The following is a 21,872-nucleotide window of genomic DNA, read 5'->3' as shown; positions in this document are numbered from 1 at the left end:
ATAAGAAAAAATAACTATTCCGTTGACAATATCGACAAATTTGAATTTTTGACACTAGTTACTGCAATCTATCTAGATATTACTGCATTCTGCTGCAAACTATAGTCAAACTGAGTACGAAATTATGGGTTTTCCCGTGTACCCAGAGGAGTCACGTGGCACAATTGTCCTTTGGTAGCTTGAACCAAGATTTTAACTAAGAGAGAAGGAAAAAGATATCATTTTTTTAATCAACAAAAAGAAGGTTAGTAATACATGTTTTCAAGGCGCATTCATAAGGAAGCTGGTGCGAAAGCGGAAACGCTGGTCATGTTTGAACGGGCTTTGTTACCAGGGTTACATTCAACTCAAGGAACGTGCTTTTCATTATATATATATGTATAGAATAATATATGGCAAAAGGGCACTCGTAATTTTTGTTAGGAAGATAGAAAGGAACAGGTTTACAAGTTACGACAATTCTTGCACAACTTGTAGAGCCACCCTGTCCCACGAACTCATTATATATATATATAAACCTATATATTCATTTCATCTAGAAACTGAAAGCCAGAACTGGTATCAGTTCAGCTTACTTGGCCAATATCTCGGTCGGAATCACTCTATGAAGTGAGAACAGAAAGCAAAGAAAGAGGGAGAACAAGAATCATACTCGTAAAAGAGTGCAACCTCCTTGAGTAGAGGATTTTTTAAGTCCCTGTTGTGTTCATGTAAGTTTGTATACTTTTTCATGTTTTTTCTCTTGGTTGGTTAGAGATATGAAAGAGAAGAAAATGAATAAGAGGGTGTTCTGTTTATGTGAAAAAAATGGTCTTTGGTTCCTTCAGTGCTTGATTTGAGTTAGCGAAGGACCCTTTAAGGAAAATAGTGATGCCATGTTTTGTTCTTAAGTGGAGTTTAACTTTGAGTGTGTTTCAGAACAAGGGGAGGCAAAATGGATGGGAATTTCACCAGAAGCATAAGCAGGAGCATAAGCAGATCAAGCTGGAGAATGGAGGAAGTGTTTGCGAGTGGAAGGTATTCTCGCAGAACTTCTCAAGTTGATGAAGATGAAGAGGCTCTCAAATGGGCTGCCATAGAGAAACTCCCCACCTATGACAGATTAAGGACGAGCATCATCCAAACCTTTGCCGAAGGTGGTGAGCAACAACCTGGGAACCAAGTTCTGCACAAGGAAGTTGATGTTCGCAAGCTAGACATGAATGATAGACAACAAATCATTGACAAGATTTTCAAGGTTGCCGAAGAAGACAATGAAAAGTTTCTCAGGAAGTTCAGAAACAGAATTGACAAGTGAGTCTAGATAATAGTCTTTCACATGTGCTGTTCTCACTTCTTCACCTACCCTACCCCACGCACAAAAAAATAACCAGACTTGAGGCTTCAAAGTTCTAACAGAATTAGAAAACCCTTTGATGATTTTACCAGAAAACAAATTTAAATACGTTTTTAGTCTCAATCAATCTGTTGAATCCAGCCAGGAACTCCCATCTATTTAGAAAACCTCACTTTCTCTTATGATTATTTATACTTTTTGCCTTCTTCATTTTATCCCACCACATACTATCATTTTGAACATGTCTGTCATTTGATCAAGATGAAATCAATGAAAGAACACTTTCATGCTGGTGCTATGCAGTAGAGGGGAACCAGATCTACAAATGAATATTACTGCAGATGTAGCTTAAATTTAAATACTTTACCAATTCATATTTCTGTCAAAGCTATTCTCTTAAAACCTTTGAAAATCAAGCGTCATGTTTCAACTTTAATTTGTCAAAACAAAGTAGATACCGAATTGAAAGCATACCTAATGTTTGCTTTTTATGTCAATACCATACTGTTCGTGCAAACCTAATACTTGAGTGGATGAAATTGCTGATGATGAAGGTGAACTCTTTTTGTTCACTTAATCGGTAGACAAATTAACTTTTATTTTTATTTTCACATGTGCTGTTCCCACTTCCCCTCCTATGTAACCCACACAAGAAGAAAAAAGGATTTCAGGCTTCAAAGCTCAAACAAGTAGTATCAAGAAACCCCCTCTGTTTAGAAAGTCTTACTTTCTCTAATGATTATACTTTGTGCCTTCTTTCATTATATTAGCCTTTGCCATCAGATTAAGAAAAGTTGAAGAACAATTTCATGTCGGTGCTATGCAGTAGAGGGGAACCAGATCTGCATATGAGTATCAATGCAGATGTAGTTTAAACTAAAATACTTCATTAGTTAAGATTTTTGTCAAAGCTATTTTTCTTAAACCTTCAAAAAATCAAGTGTCATAGTCCAAACTTGACATTGTGAAACCAACGTAGGCATCGAATTAAAATCATACCTAATATTGTATTTGTCAGTACCTTATTGCTCTTTCAAGCCTAATACTTGAGTGGATGAAACTGCTTCTGCTGAAGGTGAAACTATCTTTGGAGCCAACTTATTCGTTAGACAAATTAATGCTGTTACATGATTCAATTGTTTGGACTTTGGAACAATGCTACTTTGAAATAGTACAACGTTAATAATTATTTATCTTTTTTTGTTTTTCTAATTTCAGGGTGGGGATCAGACTTCCAACGGTAGAAGTGAGGTTCCAAAATTTGACTGTTGAGGCAAATTCCTTTGTCGGCAGCAGAGCTCTGCCAACCCTGCCAAACTCTGCATTGAACATTCTTGAATCACTTTTTGGTATCTGTGGCATTAGTACAGCTAAGAGGACAAAGCTCACTATTCTTAAGAATGCCTCAGGCATTGTTAAGCCATCAAGGTAGCATAACCAAGTTGTTATACAAATAATAGATAGTGTGATTGGAACAACGTTAAGCAAAATAAAAACAAGTTTAGTATAGTTGGTCTTATATGGTTTTTTATTGTATGGTTTCTCTGCAGGATGGCCCTTTTATTAGGCCCCCCATCTTCAGGGAAAACGACCCTTTTGTTGGCCTTGGCCGGAAAATTGGACCCTGAATTGAAGGTACACTCCAACCCCATCATTTTTACTTAAAAAATGATTCTTTATACATAACAATAATGATGATGAATAGTAACAACAAATGATGATACATTATAAATTATTGGTTTTTATGAAACAGGTAAAGGGAGAAATCACTTACAATGGACACAAACTTAATGAGTTTGTGCCAAGAAAGACTTCAGCATATATTAGCCAAAATGATGTTCATGTTGGAGAAATGACTGTAAAAGAAACACTGGATTTCTCAGCTAGATGTCTAGGAGTAGGGACTAGATATGGTAATTGATTCAACATTTTCTCTTTAACCCATCTTTTCCCTTTAAATAATGTATTAACGGTTAAATTTTTGTCTTAATTAATCTGATTATAGATCTATTAACCGAGCTTGCTAGAAGGGAAAAGGAAGCTGGCATATTTCCAGAGGCAGATGTTGACCTTTTCATGAAGGTATTTTAGAAGTCAACAATTATCTCAATTTTGGTTAATCCATGGAAGTTTTCTAATTTGTTTCTTGCTTTGTAGGCCACTGCAATGGAGGGAACAGAAAGCAGTCTCATCACCGACTACACACTCAAAGTAAGTGATTTCTTTTTCTTGTTGAAAATTTTCAACATTTGCGTTTTTTTCTTAGAAAAAAGAGGCAGAGTTAGTAAGAAATGTTCTCAAAAGCTTTCCTTTACCCCACAAAAATATCAATTTCTTGTCAAAAATTTCAATTCACCTACCCTGCAATGTTGACTGGTGTCAACACATATTTTGGCTAAAGATGGTCCCTTTCAGAGCATTACTAGTGGCCATGTGAACTACCCTAACTGCCCTCATACATTACACATTTTATAATCAACTAGTTATGGGTAGTGACAGTGCCGAACGATTTGTTTAATGTTATAATTAATTCATTCTTTTTCCTTTGTGAAACAGATACTGGGGCTTGATATTTGCAAGGATACCATAGTGGGTGATGAAATGCACAGAGGTGTATCAGGTGGCCAAAAGAAGCGTGTTACCACAGGTTAGAAGGGCTAAAATGTCCAAAAAATAAAATCAGCCATTACTGAGAACATCAAAGTTTATCTGTATCTGCACCTAATGTTTTCATTTTCCAACACTGTCTTTAATCATGGTTTGGAAGGTGGCGACAAGTTGTATATAGTTATTCTCAACCACACAATTTTTTAAGATTAAGAGAACGTGGCCACGTGGACTTTGCCAACCAAACTCTTGTTTATTCAGTTTACTTTTTTATCTAATCTTTTTAATACTGATACATTATTTAATGACAACTCATTGTATATATATATATATATATATATGTAGAACTATATATGCTGAATTTTTGGATAGATACACAGATATATAGATTATGACAATCCAAAGAAAGATCACATCTAATGCTTAACTATCTAAACTATAATGGTTTCTTACAATGAATGGCTTTGATTTTATCATACAGGAGAGATGATTGTTGGACCCACAAAAACACTATTCATGGATGAAATATCAACGGGTCTTGATAGTTCCACAACTTATCAGATTGTGAAGTGCTTGCAGCAGATTGTGCACCTCACTGAAGCAACTATCTTAATGTCCCTTCTCCAACCTGCTCCTGAGACTTTCAATCTGTTTGATGACATCATCCTCATTTCTGAGGGTCAGATTGTATACCAGGGCCCACGTGAGCACATCGTGGAATTCTTTGAGTCCTGTGGGTTTCGTTGTCCCGAAAGAAAAGGAACCGCTGATTTCTTGCAAGAGGTGTGTTCATCACAGAATCACCTTATGAAACATCATATGACTTATGTACTTTAGCTTAACAAATACTATATAACTTGTGCACATAACTTAAGTCGACATTCCGATCATGGAACACGTCTTAACGGAAAAACAAAACCTTTTGAATTTAATTTCTATGTGCAATCAATCAGAAATCAGGATGAGTTAAACTTTTATATGGATACTTCAGTAAAAACTATGTCTGTTTTCTCCTACTATAACTTTCTAGAATGAGTGTCTTAATTTGAGAAAATAGAGTGAGGGGAAGTATGTTTACAATGTTAATTGGAAATTTTGAACAGGTTACCTCAAGGAAGGACCAGGAGCAATACTGGGCAGACAAAAACAGGCCATACCGTTATGTTACAGTGACAGAGTTTGCAAACAAGTTCAAGCGGTTCCATGTTGGAATGAGGCTTGAGAGTGAGTTGAATGTAGCATTTGATAAATCAAGTGCACATAAAGCAGCTCTTGTATACAGTAAAAACTCTGTGCCCACAATGGATCTTTTTAAAGCATGTTGGGACAAGGAGTGGCTGCTGATTAAGAGGAACTCCTTCGTCTACATATTCAAGACAGTCCAAATTATCATCATTGCAATCATATCTGCAACATTGTTCTTGAGGACTGAAATGGACCAAAGTAATGAAGATGGTGCTTCACTCTACATTGGTGCAATTTTGTTCTCTATGATCATGAACATGTTTAATGGTTTTGCTGAGCTAGCACTCACAATTGGAAGGCTTCCCGTGTTTTACAAGCACAGAGACCATCTTTTCCATCCTGCTTGGACTTACACCCTCCCCAATTTCTTGTTACGTATTCCCATTTCTGTTTTTGAGTCTCTTGTTTGGGTGGGTGTCACCTACTACACCATAGGATTTGCTCCTGAAGCTAGCAGGTAAACTCATCCGTTTTCTTTTCTTTTCTTACATAATTTGAATGCACATCTGAACTCATTTGCATAGCAACCTAACAACATATTTGTGTTGTCTCGTGATCAACATCATATAATGATGAGATGTATTTGTAATTACTAAGTGAGCCTTTTCTTGCCTATTCTAAATTTTAGGTTCTTCAAGCAACTGTTGGTGGTGTTTCTTATCCAACAAATGGCAGCTGGCATGTTTAGGGTCATTTCTGGAGTGTGCAGAACAATGATTATAGCTAACACTGGTGGAGCCCTCATGCTCCTTCTTATTTTTCTGCTTGGAGGTTTCATCCTTCCCAAACGTGAGTGACAATCCAAATTTTTTAAGCAAAAGCATTTGGCAACTGTCTCTAAGATTACATTTGTTCAAAGAATGTGCTCACATGCATGCTCAATGGTTACAGGTGAAATTCCTGATTGGTGGGTGTGGGCTTACTGGGTGTCACCATTGACATATGCCTTCAATTCCTTGGCTGTGAATGAAATGTTTGCTCCAAGGTGGATGCATCCACAGGTAAATAGCAGAAGCTTTTTAATTTGAGAAATGAAAATGCATTTAACTCCCTAAGAAGAAACTCGTTGGTTTCTAACTTGAACATGTCTTTGACTGCAGACATCTTCGGATCGAAGTACCACATTGGGTCTGTCAGTACTAAGAAACTTTGATGTTTTTGCTAAAGAAGAATGGTACTGGATAGGAGCCGCCGCTCTTTTTGGTTATGTCATTTTCTACAATGTTCTCTTCACCCTTGCGCTTATGTACCTTAACCGTAAGAGCTCTAACTTTTATCAATCTTTCAAACGAGTTGTTCATTTCACTTTCTATCTTAAAAAATCTTTTCTTTTTTCTTGTTTGGTGCACTAGCTCTTGGAAAGAAACAAGCAATTATTTCTGAGGAAGATGCAAGTGAAATGGAGACTGGAGGAGACACCAACGAAGAACCTAGACTTGTAAGGCCCCCACAGTCCAACAAAGATTCAATGCTTCGATCATTATCTACTGCTGATGGAAATAATGCAAGTAAGTGCTAAAGCCAACAACGTTAATATATAATCTTTGATGGTTTGGCTAAAAGAATGTTCTTACAGATGTAATACGGTTTGTGTTATGTGAATCATTTCAGGAGAAGTGGCAATGCAGCGAATGGGAAGCCAAGCTACCAGTGGATTAAGAAAAGCTGATTCAGCAAATGATTCAGCTACTGGAGTTGCCCCCAAAAGAGGAATGATTCTACCTTTTCAACCACTTGCAATGTCCTTTGACACTGTTAATTACTACGTCGACATGCCTGCAGTAAGGATCCGATTACTTCTTTAGTATAACTTCATAATATGCACCATTAACAATCCATGGTGTACCTATAAAGTAAGTTCTAACTCTAATAACTTTTACAGGAAATGAAAGCGCAAGGTGTGGCTGAAGATAGGCTACAACTGCTTAGGGGAGTAACCAGTTCCTTTAGGCCTGGAGTGCTAACTGCACTGATGGGAGTTAGTGGAGCTGGGAAGACAACTTTAATGGATGTTTTAGCAGGAAGAAAGACTGGTGGCTACATTGAAGGAGATATTAGAATCTCTGGGTTCCCCAAGAACCAAGAAACCTTTGCAAGAGTTGCTGGTTACTGCGAACAAACTGATATTCATTCACCCCAAGTTACTATTCGTGAATCTTTGATTTACTCTGCCTTCCTCCGTTTACCAAAAGAAGTTAGTGAGGAGGAAAAAATAGTAAGTACTCAGCAATATAGTATAGCCCTTTTGTTCTTCTCTTATTAAGGATCATAGAAGGGTGAACTAAAAATTAAATATTTTTTTCTTCTCTTTTCAGCAATTTGTGGACCAAGTAATGGATCTGGTAGAGCTGGATAATCTGAAGGATGCTATAGTGGGGCTTCCAGGAGTTACAGGGTTGTCAACTGAGCAAAGAAAGAGGTTGACCATCGCTGTTGAGCTCGTTGCTAATCCTTCAATCATTTTCATGGATGAACCCACTTCAGGACTTGATGCAAGAGCAGCAGCTATTGTTATGAGGACTGTGAGAAACACTGTGGATACGGGAAGGACGGTTGTTTGCACAATTCACCAGCCTAGCATTGATATCTTTGAAGCCTTCGATGAGGTAACAACCAATCTACAAACTATTTTATACTGTGTTTCTCTTCTTTGTATCGCCTATAGCCTCTTTGGTGCTTAATGAAAATTTTTTGGTCCAGCTTTTGTTGATGAAAAGAGGAGGGCAAGTGATCTACTCAGGACCATTAGGCCGAAATTCGCACAAGATTATAGAATACTTTGAGGTATTACACCCAATCCAAGTGATTGTATTCATTTTATCATGTACTTTAGCATGGAGTTTAACATCAAGATTCATACCATGTCCTTGGTCACAGGCAATTCCAGGGGTCCCAAAAATTAAAGAGATGTACAACCCTGCAACATGGATGCTGGAAGTGAGTTCTGTAGCAGCTGAAGTTCGTCTCGGAATGGACTTTGCTGAATACTACAAGACTTCATCTTTGTTTCAGTGAGTCAACTAACAAATGGCTACATTTTCAGACACTTTACATGCTTTTATTGGTTTGAGCTAACACATTTGCTTATTGAACAGGCGAAACAAAGCCCTTGTAAAGGAGCTGAGAACACCCCCACCTGGAACTACTGATCTGTATTTCCCCACTAAATACTCTCAATCTTCACTGGGGCAATTCAAATCCTGTTTTTGGAAGCAGTGGCTGACATACTGGAGAAGTCCAGATTATAATCTTGTCAGATTCTTTTTCACCTTGGCAAGTGCCCTCATGATAGGGACAATATTTTGGAGAATTGGCAGAAATAGGTGAGAGTTGCTTTCTGTGAAATCTAACTCCACTCTTCAACCGTTAGCTTTAAATTTTAGCTAATTTATCTGGTTATTTTTGTCTAGGGAAACCTCAAGCGATCTTACAATGATCATTGGAGCAATGTATGCTGCTGTTATTTTTGTCGGCATTAACAACTGCCAAACCGTTCAACCAATCGTAGCCGTTGAAAGAACAGTGTTCTATCGAGAAAGAGCTGCTGGAATGTATGCTCCTCTGCCTTATGCCCTCTCACAGGTTGGTGAATTATTGATTTACTCTAAAGAACAATAACATTTTCAGATATTTGTTTCTTGTTGTCGTGTTATTACCTTGTTGAGTTATCCTTATGCTACTGCATTTGCAATTGCAGGTTTTTGCCGAAATCCCTTATGTATTTGTTCAAGCTGTGTATTACTCACTCCTAATCTATGCCATGGTGAACTTTGAATGGAAAGTGGAGAAGTTCTTTTGGTTCTTCTTTGTCAGCTTCTTCTCTTTCTTGTACTTCACATACTATGGTATGATGACTGTTTCCATCACACCAAACCACCAAGTGGCATCAATCTTTGCAGCAGCATTCTATGGACTCTTCAATCTCTTCTCTGGTTTCTTTATCCCAAGACCCGTGAGTACCCTTCTTCTAGTTTTGATTTTTATCATATCTAAACTCATAATTTAAACATTATAACATATCTTGCATAATCTTTACTAACATGGTACTTTGTCTTTTCAGAAAATTCCTAAATGGTGGGTGTGGTATTACTGGATTTGCCCAGTGGCATGGACGGTGTATGGATTAATTGTCTCTCAATACAGAGATATAGAGGACCCAATTGATGTGCCAGGGAGTGCCATAAATTTCACTGTTAAAGGATACATTGAAAACCACTACGGGTTTAAACCCGATTTCATGGGTCCAGTTGCTGCAGTTTTGGTAGCTTTCACTGTCTTCTTTGCCTTTGTATTTTCCTTCTGCATCAAGACACTGAACTTCCAATCAAGATAAAAGAGCTACAACATCGTATGTGCAAGTTATGCTGTAGCAAGTTGTAACAGTGTATCGATTTCTGTATGTAAATAACTGAGGCTGGAGTCCATGCTCAAGATTTATGGAACATGTTTCATAAGATTAATACGTGACCACGATAGTTTTGCTAGCAGAGAGTTTTTCAGTAAATGTAAATCATCTCATTCATGCTTTTATTAGTTTGGTTTGGTACCCAGAAGAAATTAGCTTTTTCTTATGCTCGATTCTTGCAACAATAATAGATAAAAACTTATTCTTTTGCATTAACTCTCTGTCAAGAACAGTCTATTTTTGTTTGCCTATTGCAACTTTTCTCTGATTAACTGTAATTTCCTGAAACGAGTTTTACTGTTTAACCGAGACAAACTAATTCTGCATTAAAGTAGTTTGCTGCACTTGAAGTTGGCTTTGGTCTTCTCTGCTTTGATTTTGCTCACTGCTTGCAAAAATCTGAACTTGAAGAAAGAACAAACACAAAGTTGGTGACATTTTGTTTTTTTCTGGGAATCCTAAAGTTAATGATGTTAAATCCAATTGGACAAGTAAAGTGATTTAAAGAATGAAGGACTAAACTGAGTTTGTTAATAATAAAAGAAAAGTAAATAGTAATTTAGAAAATGATTAAATGGTGTAAAATTATTATGGTACAACTTTGTAAGGTTTAAAATTATTGTACTTATCAGGTCTGAGTTTGTTAAGGTTGAGGACAAAAATGAATGATAAATGGTGTCAAATCGAAACATAAAGTACTAAATGGAAAACCAAATAGCGAATGACCTAATTTTTATGTGGCTAACAACAGCGGTATTGGTCGCTTTCGCAGCTCTTGTTCCCCTAATCTGTGCACCTTGCATCAACAATTATTTTAAGGCATGCCCTAGCTTTTGACAGATTCATCACACTAATTAGTTGCGTCCTTGAAATTTTATTTTTTTTCCATCTAACGTAAAGTTAAGTTCTGTGGTTCAATCAGTAATGATATTTTATCTGAACGCTTCTATAAATTGACTACTTATGGATAGATATCATAGTTAATAGTAGATAGGATAATCATACCCAATACTTTTTTTACAACATTTTAACATCATTTACCTGTCATACGTGTCATTTTGTTATTGATTTAAAATTATTTCACAATCAATAATAATAATCATAAATAACAACATCGACCAATCACAAAATGACACATAAATAGTATTAAAATGTTATCAGTTGTCAAAGTATCATTATCCATCTCAATCATACAAATGAATCATTATTCTCCTGTGCACTTTTACTTAAATATATAGTTATAGTATAATATTTTTATGTGGTCCTTAATAGAAATAAAAAAAAATATTTTAATGAATTCATAATTTATGTGTAAAATAGTGATTTAGACTATTAATAATTTTCAAGGTAGCATGGGGTCACTACTCCTTCTCACCACGTAAGAGGGAACAAGCTCTGTCATCCCAATCAACCACTTTGTGTGGTGTTCGTTTTTTCTAATTTAGACGGAAGTTACTCTTACTATATCCTACAATTTAATATAATTTTAAGTTAAATAAGAAAAATTAAAATTTGTTTCTCTATGTTATTTTTAGTTGGTCGTAAATTTTAAAATTGAATAAATATTTTTTATAATTTAATTACGTTAAATACTTTTAAATTTTATTATTTTGAATTATTTATATTGTTTAATATGTTTTAACTTAAATATTAACTTAAAATAACTAAAATATTTTTTAATATATAAAAACTAATATTGTTATATTAAAAGTTATAAAATACAGAAATGTTATGTTAATATTGTTATATTAATATTTCAAAATTTATCAGACAAAAATAAATAATTGTTTTAATAAGAACTAAAAAGAATACATAAGAACTAAAAAAAATCACTTAATACAAACACATTTAAGTGTTGTTTTATATCACTTATTATTTTTGGTTATATCACTTAATACACACACTTTTTATTTTTGGTTGTTAGCATTAAAAAGTCACATAATATATATATATATATATATATATATATATATATATATATATATATATATATATATATATATATATATATATATATATATATATATATATATATATATATAGGGGTTTACTAACGCGCGTACGCCTGTTTTTCAGTTGGTACATTTTAGCCATGTATACCGGATTTTAGTAGACAAAAATACCCTTATATATTATGGATTCCAAGTTTTAAGGTTAAGGGTATTTTAATAATTTTCATTCTCAAAACTTAAAAAAAAAAAAAAGAAACCCCCCAAACCCTTACTCACCTCTCTCATTCTCTCAATCCTTTCTCTTTCATCTCTCTCACTCCAACCTTTTTTCTGTCATCCCTACTGTAGCCCCAATTGAAAAAAAATCAGAAACACATGCCTTTAAAAAATTTTCATTCAAGATCTCTTCAATTTCACCATCTTCACTAACCTCTCTAATTTCATCATCTGTTGAATCATCATCTCTAAAAAAATCCTCCAGGCCAATTACCAATTCTTTTGGATGTTATTATGCTTGTGAAAATTAGATAAAATTATATACGACAAAAATTATAAAATGAAAACTTATTATAAAATCATTTTTTGTAAGAAATTGTTTAACAACTGAGTGTTTCTGATTTTTTTCCTGGCCAATTACCAATTCCTTTGATATCATTATGCTTGTGAAAATTAGATAAAATTAGATAAGACAAAAATTATAAAATAAAAACTCATTATAAAATCATTTTTTGTAAGAAATTGTTTAACAGCGAGTATTTCTGATTTTTTTCAGATCAATTACCAATTCCTTTATGCTTGTGAAAATTGGATAAATTAGATAAGACAAAAATTATAAAATAAAAACTCATTATAAAATCATTTTTTGTAAGAAATTGTTTAACAGCGAGTATTTCTGATTTTTTCCAGGTCAATTACCAATTCCTTTATGCTTGTGAAAATTGGATAAAATTAGATAAGACAAAAATTATAAGATGAAAACTCATTATAAAAAATCATTTTTTTGTAAGATTGTTTAACTGCAAGTGTTTCTAATTTTTTCAATTGGGGCTACAGGGATGACAGAGAAAAGATTGGAGTGAGAAAGAGAAAGAGAAAAGAGAAAGGATTGAGAGGAATGAGAGAGGTGAATAAGGGTTTGGGGGGTTTCTTTTTTTTTTTTTTAGTTTTGAGAATGAAAATTATTAAAATACCCTTAACCTTAAAACTTAGAATACATTATATATAAGGATATTTTTGTCTACTAAAACCCGGTACACATTGCTAAAATGTACCAACTGAAAAACAGGCGTACGCGCGTTAGCAAACCCCATATATATATATATATATATATATATATATATAAAGAAATATAAATAAAATGAAAGTTACGTGTGTCATTATTTTTATTTTTTTATGAAATAGTTTAATTTTAACTTTATTTTTTTATGGATTAAATATGTTTTTAGTTTCTCAACTACCAAGCGATTTTGTTTTTCCTCCTTGTTTCAAACTTTGTACGTTTTGATCCCTCTGCTTAAGGAAACCATAATTTTTCGTCCTTCAAAACTAACGCAGTTAGAATTAGGCCGAGTTGGCTAACGAATTGTCACGTCATTATTTTTTTTTTCTGACACTAAGTCAATATGTCCCTCGTCGTACGGTAATGACCGAACGGTATTGTTAATGGTCGAACGGTTATGATGACTGAATGATGATGGTGGTCGAACGGTATTGATAATGGCCGAACGGTATTAGTAATGGCCGAACGGTTATGACGACTGAATGGTGATGGTGACCAAACGGTGATGGTGACTGAATGGTGATGGTGACTGAATGGTGATGGTGACCGAACGGTGAGGGACAAATTGACTCAGTGTCAGAAAAAAAATGACGTGACACTTCACCGTTAGCCATCTCACCTTATTTTTAAGGCCGTTTGTTTTGGAAGACAAATTTGAAAGATGGACGAAAAACAAAATCGCTTAATAATTAATGGATTAAAAACATATCTAACATTTTTTTATTGATCAATTTTATTTGTCTTCCAGTAACACAGAGGACCTTATGAAATAAATTGAATCTAAACTTAAGTATAGAAAATTCAATTCATAGTCCTTGGAAGTTCCTTCTATCACTAATCCTAATTTTGGACGGTGTTGCTCTTAAATCTACACACTCTCGTTATATACAGCAACAACGCTAAACGACAACGTTCAGATGCACGACAATCCCAAAATTTAACATTATTTTTTGTTCTCACTCACACCATCACAATCTCTTCATTCATTCTTGCACCCAAAAAGACACTATTCTATGTAAATCTCAAAGAACACGCAAACCATTATGTTTTTAGCCGGAATTCTTGTAAAATACTTACCAAGTTTTTTATTTTTTTATTTCACAATTAATCAACATTAGTTTTCTTCTATTTTCAACTCCCGATAAAAATTAAGTATATAATCAATATAAATACATAAATAGCATATTTTTAAGTATTAAAATAATTGACAGGTTTCAAAAAAATATAGTATACTTTTAAACAAGGAAACTTTTTATTTCTTAATTTTTCCTAAAACAATAAGTCAAACTGCTATCAAAGTTTAATTAAATAGTAAGACTTTCACTTCTCTTAAAACTAAATTCAAAATGGTAATTCGAAGGGCTATGGGCAATCATACATTACATACATACAAGATGGAATTAATTAATTTTTTTATGAAAATCATATTCTTAATAATATTTAATTGACTAATAATATAGTTTTTGTTTATACTTTCATATAGGGAATTATCAAATAAAAACTCATACAAATAACATAGATACTATGATGGTGATGACGTACCTTCCTTCTCTTCTATGGAGGCTATATGTATCTTACAGAGGCAAAAGAGCAAAGAGTGAGAGAGAGACAGAGAGAAGAGAAAAACAAGGAAAGATTCAGCTATTGTCCTTTCCTTCTCCTGGAGACTCTCTCTCTCTCCCTCTTCATTTCTCTCTCCCTTTGTTTCAATTGACTCAGTGATCAAACCGCAACTTTCTCTCTGTCATACACTTGTTTCAGCATCATCATGTTCTCCTCCAATGCAAGCTCCATCATGGTACATTAAAGCACTTCTCAGTCCACATTCCACACACTCACTAATCCATAACCCAGTAAAACTAACCAACTATATTCTTTATTTTTAGCAAAAAATTGGTATAGCAGCAACGTAAAAAAAGCAATTTTTCTTGTAATTTTCTCGAGATCGTTTGATTTCTGTGGCTGGGCATTGATAAAATCTCCCGTTTCCCGTTTTCGTGTGAACTTTACGCGCAGTGCAAGTCGGGCGTAGGTTGGTGGTCTTCGTGCAGTAACTTCTCTGCTTCACAGAGGAGGCGTTCTGCTCCATCGATAGTGACGTGTTGCGCTCCAACTTCAAGCAGCGGCAAAACTCACGGCGGCTTTGTGATGGCTAAAGAGGCAAATGGGACTCCCACGGCGGTCGGCGAAACCCCAATCGCTGGCGGCGGCGTCCGGGACGTGTACGGCGAAGATAAGGCCACGGAGGATCAGTGTGTGACTCCATGGAGTGTCTCTGTTTCCAGGTAAGTGAGTGAATGAGTGAGACTTGTTTTGATGATCTTCAATTTTTCTTGTTTGTGGTTGAATGAATGAATGGGACATTGTTGATTGGCTTTTAGTGGGTATACTTTGATGAGAGATCCACACTTCAACAAGGGACTCGCCTTCACTGAAGAAGAGAGGGACGCACACTTCTTGCGTGGCCTTCTTCCCCCTTCTGTTATTTCTCAAGAAACTCAGGTTAATCATCTCATCACATCACGTTTTCCTAATAATCTTTTTTTAGTAAGGGTAATATGATATATTGAAAACCCAATAAATTAATATAACCAGTAGGATCTTTTGACAGAAGAGAAAGAATGACATAATAGTGAGTGTGAACTGGATGAATTAATTTATTGGATTGTCGAGAAGGTTAAAATATTGATCTGCTCTCTTTTGATCTCTATCAGTATTATCAGAGAAAAACCTTCTGCAAAGAATTCCCATAGATGATTAACTGCTGCAAGAAAAAGAGTTTGCATGGATTACAGCTTATCATTTTCTTGTGTAGGAACTGAAATTTAAAATGAAGACAACTAACTATAGTGACTGAGTGAATAGTTTCATCTTAATAAATAAAATGTTGAAATTATGTGTGATAGTCATCAATGCTTCTTTTGTTCAGGTAAAAAAAATGATCCAACACATACGCCAGTATCAAGTTCCATTGCAGAAGTACGTGGCAATGATGGATCTTCAGGTGGCCTTGAGAGCACTTCCTTTTCTTACTTTCTGGCAGATTTTTATAAAAAAGGAAAACTGCTTTTAGTCTGTCTCTCCGTTTCAATTTTACTTTGGCACAAAAGTTTCTGGAAACATTGGATAATGTGGATTGAATGTTCATTAATTATTTGCTGGGTTGCAGGGGAGAAATGAAAGATTGTTCTACAAGCTTCTGCTTGATCATGTTGAGGAGTTACTACCAGTTGTCTATACTCCAACAGTTGGTGAAGCATGCCAGAAATATGGGAGTATCTTCATGCATCCTCAGGGAGTTTATATAAGTTTGAAGGAGAAGTAAGTTTGAGCTCAGTTGCACTTTCATCCTCCTCAATCTCCTGTCCTTACCTTTTAGTTAAATGTACTGTGTCTATTAATTGTCTAAAAGAAATTATTACATTTCTATTGGATGGGTTTTAAAGAGGGAGGATTCTTGAAGTTCTAAGGAATTGGCCTGAGAAGAACATTCAAGTCATTGTTGTAACTGATGGAGAGAGAATTCTGGGTCTTGGGGATCTTGGCTGTCAGGTAGTATACTCACCATGAATAAAATTTGTGATGTTTTGTAATCTCTCTTTTGGTAACTAATGCTGTATTACCAGGGAATGGGAATACCGGTAGGAAAACTTTCTCTATATTCAGCACTTGGTGGAGTTCGTCCTTCTGCAGTAAGTATTTTTGGTCTACCATACCTTACAAACTTCTTGTGATATGTTACTTTGGACAATTTGCCATAATTTTTCTGCAGAATAGTAAATACACTTGTAGTAGCAATTTATACTTTTATACTGTTGAAATAGTGTTACAATTTTCTGTTTCAAAGTTTGCTTGCCTTCTACGATCTCTGCATTTGTTTATAAAAAAGTGTCCAGTCTTCTACTTTCTCTATATTAAAGCTGTATACTATATTGTCAAACTGTTTCAGTGCTTACCTATTACCATCGATGTTGGTACAAACAATGAGAAGTTGTTGAATGAAGAATTATATATAGGGCTCAAGCATAAACGAGCAACTGGGCAGGTTGGTTCATAATTTGTCTTTATTTACTTGGCCTCAGTTTTAACATCAGGCATTCTGTCATCTAATGTTCTGCAATAATAAATTTCTTTTTACCTTTTCGTCTTCCAGGAATATGCTGAACTTCTGCATGAATTTATGAATGCAGTCAAGCAGATTTATGGTGAAAAAGTCCTTGTTCAGGTACTAAGAAGTATACAAAGACATTATTTCTTGAGTAATTGGACATGAAGTATGCAACACTTGCTAATTTCAACTTTTCCTGTTTTCTGCATCTGCCTTGCTATATTTTAGTTTGAAGACTTTGCAAACCACAATGCTTTTGCTCTACTTGAAAAATATAGGTCAACACATCTTGTCTTCAATGATGATATTCAGGTGAGAAATTCCTTTCTCAAATTATGTAGTTAGATACTTCGGTAACCGATAACTTAGGCAACACTTGGTTTCAGGGAACAGCATCAGTTGTTCTTGCAGGAGTAGTTTCAGCTCTGAAATTGGTTGGGGGAAACTTGACTGATCACAGGTTCTTATTCCTTGGTGCTGGAGAGGTAAGTCATTACCCTTCTGGGATCATGTTTTTTCCTTCTTCATTGTTTCCTACATATAAGAAAGCCTAATCATTCAGATTACTTTGAATTGTTGTTCACTTGAATTGCATGGTTTGTGGTTGCAGGCTGGCACTGGAATAGCAGAACTCCTAGCACTTGAAACTTCAAAACGGGTTAGATTTTTTACATGATCATTAAACGAACGAGTTAGATTTTTCCAGATACTAACCATTGTCTTGGCAGACAAATGTCCCAGTAGAAGAATTGCGCAAGAACATTTGGTTGGTGGACTCACAGGTTTTACAAAAGCCAATTTAGCTCTTTCCTGTGGAAAGCAATTGTTTTTTTACCATTGTATCAATCTTTCATTCCTACTTTTGCAGGGTTTGATCGTGAAATCCCGCAAAGACTCACTTCAACATTTCAAGAGACCCTGGGCTCATGAACATGAACCTGTTAAGAAACTTGTAGATGCTATTAACGTATGGCTCTCCATCTCTCTTTCTCTCTCACCCACATAGAAGTAGTTTCAAATTTCTTACATTTCAATGTTTTCTTCTCAGAAAATTAAACCAACGGTTTTAATCGGAACATCAGGACAAGGGAGAGCTTTTACCAAGGAAGTGATTGAAGCTATGGCTTCCATCAATGAGGTAACATGTTAATCAATCCACTTGCCAACCTACTATGCATTTTGATGCCACAGAAGCTAATCTATCCATCATTTGTAATGCTTGTAGAAACCTATTATTCTTTCCCTTTCCAACCCAACATCACAGTCAGAATGCACTGCTGAAGAAGCTTACACTTGGAGCGAGGTAATATGAAGAAGACAAAGCTATTATCTACTTATTTGGTTGGAATGGATGAGTAAGAACTGGTATCATTTTTCATTTATTCTTTATCTCAATCAGGGACGTGCCATTTTTGCTAGTGGGAGCCCTTTTGATCCTGTTGAATATGGTGGAAAAGTGTTTGTGCCTGGCCAGGTCTCAAAGGAGTTTGTTTGTACAGATGTTAAAAATTTCTCTGTCCTATGAAATGAATTTTTCTAATATGAGATGTGTTCTTTGTTAATCAGGCCAATAATGCATACATTTTTCCTGGATTTGGTCTTGGTTTAATAATGTCTGGAACCATTCGTGTGCATGATGACCTTCTTCTGGCAGCTGGTAATGCAGAAGAAATTCAAACATTTACTTAAAATGTTAAGGTTGGGATACTTATATAATTTAAATGAAAATCCTATTTCTTGGAACAGCTGAAGCTTTGGCTTCACAGGTGACTCAAGAGGACTATAATAAGGGGCTCATATACCCTCCATTCAGAAACATCAGAAAGATTTCAGCACACATTGCAGCCAAGGTGGCTGCTAAGGCCTATGAGCTTGGTACACTTTACTTTTTCTTTTCATATCTAAAAGAATAATGATACACCGACATACATTTACATTCATTTAACACACATTACAAAGATAAAATAGTCATAAAAGAACGAATTTACATATTTTTAGAGAAAAAAGAGAATAAAAAGTAAAGAAGGAAGTGTCAAATGAATATAAAAAGTTTATATGTATCAAAGTATCATTTTTGTATCTGAATACTTTGGCTATGTTTGGATTAAATTCTGGAAAGTGTTTTTGCAAATTCAATGCACCAAATGAAGAAGGAAAAAAGTTGTTTTGAGAGTAAAAGAATTTCTTAACTTTTCCAATGTTAATCCAAAGAGCAATGATAGGGTGACACATTTACATTCACCTGACACACGTTACAAAAGATAAAATGGTCATAAAAGAGGAAACTTTTGTATATTTAAGAAGAAAAAAAAGTAAAAGGTAAAAAGTAAAAATGAATAATGTCAAATTAATGTAAAAAATTTATGTATGTTAAATATCATTTCTGTAATCGAAACATATGCACACTTTCTGTTTCATGTTTCTAATACTTTTTCTCCTTGATCAGGCTTGGCCACTAACCTTCCTCAACCAAAAGATTTGGTGAAGTTTGCTGAGAACTCTATGTATACACCAGCCTATAGAAACTACCTGTGAAGTCACAATAGTTCATTTCTCATTTTCTTGTTTTATTTTTTTTTTTATTTTTTTACTATTATAGAATGTTTTCTTTATCCTTTTCCTGCTCTTTTATGCTATTGTATTTGGTGAAATAGAGTTTATGTTGTTGTTAATGTAGGTAGATATACTTAAGTAGAGCTTAAAATATTTTGTATTTGGATCTAAATTTTATTTGGCAATAATTTAAATTAGAAAACGAAGCATTTGTAAGCATCCACATACAATAGTTCAGATTCTGGTATATCATTTTTGCATGCCTCTTTTCCTTTATTCATTAAAAATTTAAAATAATCAAACTTCTGTGCACCTTAAGTGCTACATACTAAAAAAAATAAGCATAGAAATCTTTCAAAAAAATTCAGATGACTCATGATGTTCTATGCTATATCATTATTGGACAGAGAGATTGACCATGTGCACTCCAAATTTGATTTTTGATATTTTAATTATTCTTTTCGGTATTTTTTCTACATGATTAAAAGAATATGATTAAAAATATAATATACCGAGGATTTTAATAGTTAATGATTGATTATATCACGTGTATTAATATGTGTATCAGTGTCTGTATAAAATAAAGTTTGTTAAATAAATAACTTACATAATCTTTCTATAATCTTTCTAAGCTTTTTAATGTTTCCATCTTATTTTTTTGTTGAGTGAAGAGTGATTGGCAAGCCTTCAGAAGTGCAGGTTTAATTAATAAGAATATGTTTTTTTTTATATGTCAATGAAAAAATGGTACAACTAGATCTTTGTCAGACGGGTTTTGCCGTTATGTCCAATTTCTTTTTAAACGAAAAGGCTTCTTCCTCCACCTTCATGATTTCTTATTGCACCTTCATACTTTTTAAAATTCTAATTTTACCTTTTTCTTTATTTTGAGCTTTAGAACACAATCCAAAAATGTTTTGAAATATATAATTTATAATACAAGTTTTATATTCTAGATTAATCTAGAATGTAAAATAAATGAAAATTGTATTCTAATTTTACATTCTAGAATGTAAAATATATATATGTAATTTCTTTTGATTCCTTCATGTAATAATTAAGAAGTAGGATAACAAACAAAACTTGTTTTGTGGACATTGATCGAATTCGTTTCAATTTTAAAAGAATTTTTTTTATTAATTGTATGTGAATGTGTAATATTTAATTTTTTTAGATGGAACACAACATTATAATAGAAATGTAACTTTATCCTATCTTAATTCCTATTTTAATTTTAAATTGCTAAACTACTTCTATTTTATTAGTTAAGTTATAAATTTTTATTAACTTAATTTTGTTACTAGGTTTGTAACTGATTATTTGACACACCACCTTTAATATATTTTTTTACAATTATGTAACTTGTTTAATTATTAGTTGATATTTTGATTTGATATTTATATATATCTACTTGATTAATGATAACATCATGAATGAGTTTTTTTAAGAATTAATTCATATTTAAAAAGTAATAATTTTTATTTTTTTAAGTATTATTTAATTTATATTTAAAATAGTATGAAAACAAATGTAAATATATCTATTTTATGATAAAATAGAAATGAAACAAACAATTTTATATATATATATATATATATATATATATATATATATATATATATATATATATATATATATATATATATATATATATATATATATATATATATATATATATATATATATATATATATACACACACACACACACACTCTATGGTGCTTATATCATAATAAGGATAATTAGGTGAGTCAAATAATAATGTTACAGTAAATTTATAAGTATGTATAAAGAGGAATAGTTTTGGTGAGTAACTGTTTTTTACTATAAAGATTTCATTACTCATCTTACTCTTATTAATATAAATTAGTTTACTCTTTAAAATCTGTTTTATTTTTATAATTATTTTCTAAGAATATTTCTTTTGAAATTTAATAAAAAAATTATTTTAATAATAATTAGAATAATTTTTTTTATTATCATAAGGTAAAAAAACGTGTTTTTGGTAATAAATTATAATAACTTTTATGTATGGAGGAAAAAATAGAATAATAAAAAATAATAGTTGTAATAATAATAGAAGCAAATTTTATGATAAGCCTTTATTGAATTGAAGTTTCAAATTTAATATATAGAAAGATTAGTGATTAAATTAATAAATTTAAATACAGAGTTTCACTCTAAAAAAATGGATTTTACTTGCAAGGAAGTGAGTATGAACAACTTTTGAACATGTTAGTTACCATTTAAAACAAACAAGTATCCCTATTTTTATCCTGCTTTTAACACTTATCTCATTATGTAAAAATCCTAAAAAATCTTGTCCTCTCTGCATCAATTATGTTTTGCTAATATTCTAACACTAACGAATTATTGGAAAAAAGTCA

General features: G+C 33.4%; 2 protein-coding genes across 2 annotated transcripts; both read left to right on the top strand.

Annotated features, from left to right (window-relative positions):
- The first annotated feature begins 458 nt into the window (after positions 1-458).
- Positions 459-9,809, top strand: LOC124844491 (ABC transporter G family member 36-like). Its single transcript, XM_088101846.1, has 23 exons — positions 459-710; positions 919-1,293; positions 2,555-2,764; positions 2,887-2,971; positions 3,090-3,249; positions 3,342-3,418; positions 3,494-3,547; positions 3,893-3,983; positions 4,425-4,726; positions 5,047-5,645; positions 5,817-5,977; positions 6,080-6,189; positions 6,289-6,445; positions 6,541-6,696; positions 6,800-6,969; positions 7,071-7,403; positions 7,504-7,794; positions 7,889-7,972; positions 8,066-8,199; positions 8,284-8,511; positions 8,599-8,770; positions 8,886-9,140; positions 9,249-9,809. Exons 2-23 carry the CDS (start codon positions 935-937, stop codon positions 9,519-9,521), a joined length of 4,461 nt encoding a protein of 1,486 aa, XP_087957972.1. The 5' UTR covers positions 459-710; positions 919-934; the 3' UTR covers positions 9,522-9,809.
- Positions 9,810-14,413: 4,604 nt separating this feature from the next.
- LOC124846628 (NADP-dependent malic enzyme-like) lies at positions 14,414-19,704 on the top strand. Its single transcript, XM_047323919.2, has 20 exons — positions 14,414-14,622; positions 14,841-15,109; positions 15,206-15,326; positions 15,754-15,828; positions 15,994-16,145; positions 16,271-16,376; positions 16,451-16,516; positions 16,774-16,869; positions 16,978-17,049; positions 17,161-17,244; positions 17,319-17,417; positions 17,543-17,590; positions 17,661-17,714; positions 17,801-17,899; positions 17,981-18,070; positions 18,158-18,235; positions 18,332-18,406; positions 18,499-18,589; positions 18,679-18,807; positions 19,379-19,704. The coding sequence occupies exons 1-20, from the start codon at positions 14,593-14,595 to the stop codon at positions 19,465-19,467; spliced, it is 1,923 nt and encodes a 640-aa protein (XP_047179875.1). The 5' UTR covers positions 14,414-14,592; the 3' UTR covers positions 19,468-19,704.
- The last annotated feature ends 2,168 nt before the right edge of the window (positions 19,705-21,872 follow it).

This window comes from Vigna umbellata, chromosome 11 (assembly GCF_029865625.1).
Source record: "Vigna umbellata cultivar VRB3 chromosome 11, Vumbellata_1.0, whole genome shotgun sequence".
Taxonomy (NCBI): domain Eukaryota; kingdom Viridiplantae; phylum Streptophyta; class Magnoliopsida; order Fabales; family Fabaceae; genus Vigna; species Vigna umbellata.
The sequence above is the reverse complement of the archived record's forward strand: the minus strand, read 5'-3'. Positions and strand labels throughout refer to the sequence as shown.